The sequence below is a fragment of the Otolemur garnettii genome, unplaced genomic scaffold, assembly GCF_000181295.1.
Source record: "Otolemur garnettii isolate 467f Iridium unplaced genomic scaffold, OtoGar3 scaffold00057, whole genome shotgun sequence".
Classification (NCBI taxonomy): domain Eukaryota; kingdom Metazoa; phylum Chordata; class Mammalia; order Primates; family Galagidae; genus Otolemur; species Otolemur garnettii.
In genome coordinates, this window is record NW_003852452.1 from 4773418 (window position 1) to 4777673 (window position 4256).

Below are 4256 nucleotides of genomic sequence, written 5' to 3' on the forward strand. Positions count from 1 at the left end.
GCACTCTACCCAGGGGGACAGCTTGAGGTTCTGTCTCAAAAAAAAAAAAAAAAATAGTATCTGATTTTGTACATCCTAAGTCAGGAAGAATTTCATATTTTGTACCTTCTTTATGCTGAAAATGGGAGAGGGAGGAAAAACAAAAAAAAATCCTTGATTAAATTAAGTAATAATACCTTACAGAAACATTTGCTTCTATATTGTATCTGAAAAGTTTATGTTTAGTACATATTTTTATCTGACATATGTTCTTATCAGAAAACAGTGGACAAGGCTTGGTGCCTGCAGCTCAGTAGTTAGGGCACCAGTCATGTGCACCGGGGCTGGTGGGTTCGAACCTGGCCTAGGCCTGATAAAAGAACAATTACAATAACAAAAATAGCCGGGCATTGTGGCAGGTGCCTGTAGTCCCAGCTACTTGGGAGGCTGAGGCAAGAGAATCGCTTAAACCCAAGAGCTAGAGGTTTCTGTGAGCTATGACTTCATGGCACTCTCTACCAAGGGCAACATAGTAAGACTCTGTCTCAAAAAAAAAAAAAGTGGACAACTACTGGTAAATTCATGAATTTGTGTCATGTTTATTGTCATCACTAATGGTTTGTTTGAGCATTTTTTTTGTTATTGTACATGTCTGAAATAATGTAGTTAAATTTCGTATCTATATGTGAAATTTAGTTTCCTGGCAGAAACCAACCAAAATCTTGGTGTGTGTATCTAATGTGTGTAAACAACAGTTATAACTTAGACATTAAAATTAGTTCTGTGCTGGGAACGGCTGTGTTTGAAAAACACAACTGCAATAATCTAGTGGAAAGAGCTGAAAGACATGGGTGTAGACCCTATCTTCTCTGCTGAAGAGTTTTCTAGCCTCAAACAAGGTCTAAGTCTCAGTTTTCTCATCTACTAAATGGGTATGATATTTCTACCTATTCCTCAAGCTTATTGGAAACTCAGATGATGATGTGCTCATAACCAAGGTATGTGAGTACGATGATGATTCTGCTGCTTAGTTTTTTCAGGTTTTCAATGTAGTCAATATATGTATTTATCATTTGTAGGTAGAAGCATGTGCCACCAAGCTTGCTTTTGATTTGAATAAACTGAATATATGTGTGTATATATATGGAAAATAAATATATTCCTAATATTTACCTTGCTAAAAGAAACCTTGAACATTTTTAAATTAGCTTTTTAAAAGAGGACCTGTCGTCTGTCCTCGTGGAATCTATGTTTATGTCTTATCCAGATTTTCACTTTCACCAAAAAAGTGAAGAGTCTGTACCTTTATTATTATATAAAGTGTAGAGTGGTGGGACGCGCACTTAGCCGGGTCTGTAGACTCACGCAAGGGCGAGTCCCCAGACAGTGGTGAGTTTCGGTTTTCTCGCTGATAAAGTCAAGGCCATGACCTGCCTCCAGGGACGCTTCGAGGCTTCCCGAAGCAATGTCTCCACGGACTTTCCTCACTGTGTTTCTTTGCAGATGCAGTTACACACATACGAGAACATTTTACTTAATAAAGATGCAAGTTTGCAGAAGGTTGGTACCGTTCTTTCCATAAAAGCCTGTGGTCTTGGCTATTTCTCTCCAGATCATAAAGAAGATGGTCATTTGTGTAATTTGATCCTACAACACATCTGATGCTAGTATCGTGTCAGTTTCCTTTACAGTATCTCACCAAAATGTTCTTCTGAGCGAGGAGTAAGTCTGAACATATTCTCTCTAAGTCCCCGTGGTGTTCAGCTACATGTGCCACAAATATCAGCGTGCCAGTCTACCTGTCACTGGCTAGATACTAGTGACGTAGTTTTAATTTATAGGAGTACAAATGCAGCCATTCGTTTGGGGGAAGAAGAATATATACACAAATTATTTGCTACCTTATTTTATCGACTTATAGACACATAGATATTCTATTTATTCTTACATCTTATGATCATAGCCTATCTGGCAACAAAAGATGCTGGCTACAGAGATGCTGATGATAGTGGCTTTAAGCGACAGGGAAGAATACCATCTAATTTAACATACTTCTCAGTCTAAGACTGGGAAGGGAGGAAAGTGGTATCTGCCACTCTTCTTTTCCCTGCATGTTGTGAAGTTTCAAAGGAAACATTCACAGCTTGCAGACTCTGACCAGGATACTGAATATTGCACTAACTTTTATTTCTTTATTTTTCTCTAAAAGCTTCCATGGTTTAATATACCAAGTTTATCTATTCATGATGGGTGTTCTCTGAGTAGTGATATTGTCAGAAGGGGGGCTACTTAGCTCCTCCCTAACCCTGGGCTTCCCACCATTCTGCACTCCTGCCCAGGATCCATTAGGTATTGACTGAACACCTACCATGCTTGTCACAGAATAAAATTATGGAGCAGGGCTGGGTGCAATGGCTCATACTTATAATCCCAGCACTCTGGGAGGCTGAGGTGGAAGGATCCATTAAGTTCAGGAGTTTAAGACCAGCCTGAGCAAAAGCAAAACCTGAGTCTCTACTAAAAATAGAAAAATCAGGCATTGTGGCAAGCACCTGTAGTCCCAGCTACTCAGGAGGTTGAGGCAGGAGGATTACTTGAGCCCAGGAGTTTGAGGTTGTTGTGAGCTAGGCTGATGCCATGGCACTCTAGACTGGGTAACAGAGCCAGACTCTTGTCTCAATAATAATAACAAAAAATTATAGATCAGGGGTGGGTACAATGGCTTACGTCCATAATCTCAGCATTTTGTGAGATCTTTGGGAGGCCAAGAAAGGAGGACTGCCTGAGGCTAGGGGTTTGAGACCAGGCTGAGCAATACAGCAATACTCTACCACTATAAAAAGTAAAAATAATAATAAAGGATCTTAGCTCTTTAAAAAGAATAGATCAGACTCTCACTACCTGTACCTTCTGGCCTTACAGCATAAAACAATAATTTTAAGGAGGTATCCAGAACTGGATGAGATTGAATGTCTTTATTTCATTGGTCATTGGCAAGTAAAGACTGATTTTTTTTTCTTAAATGCTTTGTGTTAATTTTAATCTGTGCTTAAGAAGTAGTTTGATTCTATTGGACCAAACAAACACAGAACACAAAGGCACCAATTAAATATTGGTACATAGTTCTATACTTCTTGTGTGTTTTGACTTTCAACCACTGGTTCAGTTTTCAAATAGAGAAATTGATAAACAATCTCACGATAATTTAGTATTTATAATTCTCTGGTTCACATTGATAGTCTAACGTGATTTGGTAGACACATTGCTTTTTCCTACTATTCATTTCTCTCTACTTTTCAGAAGGATTTACGTATAGAAGAACTTAAGTCAACCATCATAGAATGTGGAAGCATTATAGAGGTATACCTATTATTAATTATTATTCTTACTAATCTTACAGCTTGCATGGTGGGCTTGTTCAAGGTAAATGTAAATTCCCCACTACAGTAACATGTACAGCCTTAATGTTGTGTGTGATTCCAGAATTTACGAGGTGATAAAAATAAATTGGCTCAAGAATTACAGCACTTGCAACAGGAGCTCATCGTGTGAGTACAGTGCAGCCCCTCCCAGCGCCCCCCCAACCTGTTCTCTGTTATGGGCCAACAGAGCTGGGTGCACTTCCTTCTAAGTGCCACGTTCTTTTCTTCTGTACTATCACACACGGTATTTTCTCTTCCTTTGTCCATGAGAACGCCTCTATGAGTTTTCTGTGACCCTCCCAGATGGTCTCAGTTTGGTGTGCTGTGAGTAAGTACCATGAACTGGGTGGCTTCCACACCAGACATTTATTTCTCACAGTTCTGGGGGCTGGATGTCCCAATCAGGGAACCAACAGCATTGGTGAGAGCCCTCTCCCGGGTTACAGACTGCTGTCTTCTCCTTGTATGTTTGCAGAGACTAGCTAATCCTTTGGTCTCTTCTGGTAAGGACCCTAATCCCATTCATGAGGGCTCTACCCTAATAGCCTAATTACCTTCCAAGGGCTCCATCTCTAGATATCATCATATTGAGGTTAGGATTTCAACATATGCATCTGGGGGTGAGTGCAAACATTCAATTCATGGCATTGACTTTCCCTTGCTCTTCCCTTACCTTGAGATTAAATAACCCTTTTGAATATAAGTATGGCACATTGTTCTTACCTCTTGCTTAATACATACCACCTTTATTACAAATACTCATTTCCAATTGTGTATGATGTGCTGGTCCAGGGTCTGCAGGAGTCACTCGGGTAACAAAAATGAGTAAATCCAATAGAGTATGCACACACCTAC

At 39.7% G+C, this 4256-nt stretch overlaps 1 protein-coding gene across 1 annotated transcript in view; it reads left to right on the plus strand.

Annotated features, from left to right (window-relative positions):
- LOC111726212 (lymphoid-restricted membrane protein) overlaps positions 1–4256 on the plus strand; it is a 44581-nt gene that overhangs the window by 22903 nt on the left and 17422 nt on the right. Inside the window, exons 10-12 of the mRNA XM_023514705.1 lie at positions 1483–1539; positions 3280–3339; positions 3463–3527. Of these exons, the coding sequence (XP_023370473.1) occupies positions 1483–1539; positions 3280–3339; positions 3463–3527 (182 nt within the window). The remainder of the gene's footprint in view (positions 1–1482; positions 1540–3279; positions 3340–3462; positions 3528–4256) is intronic.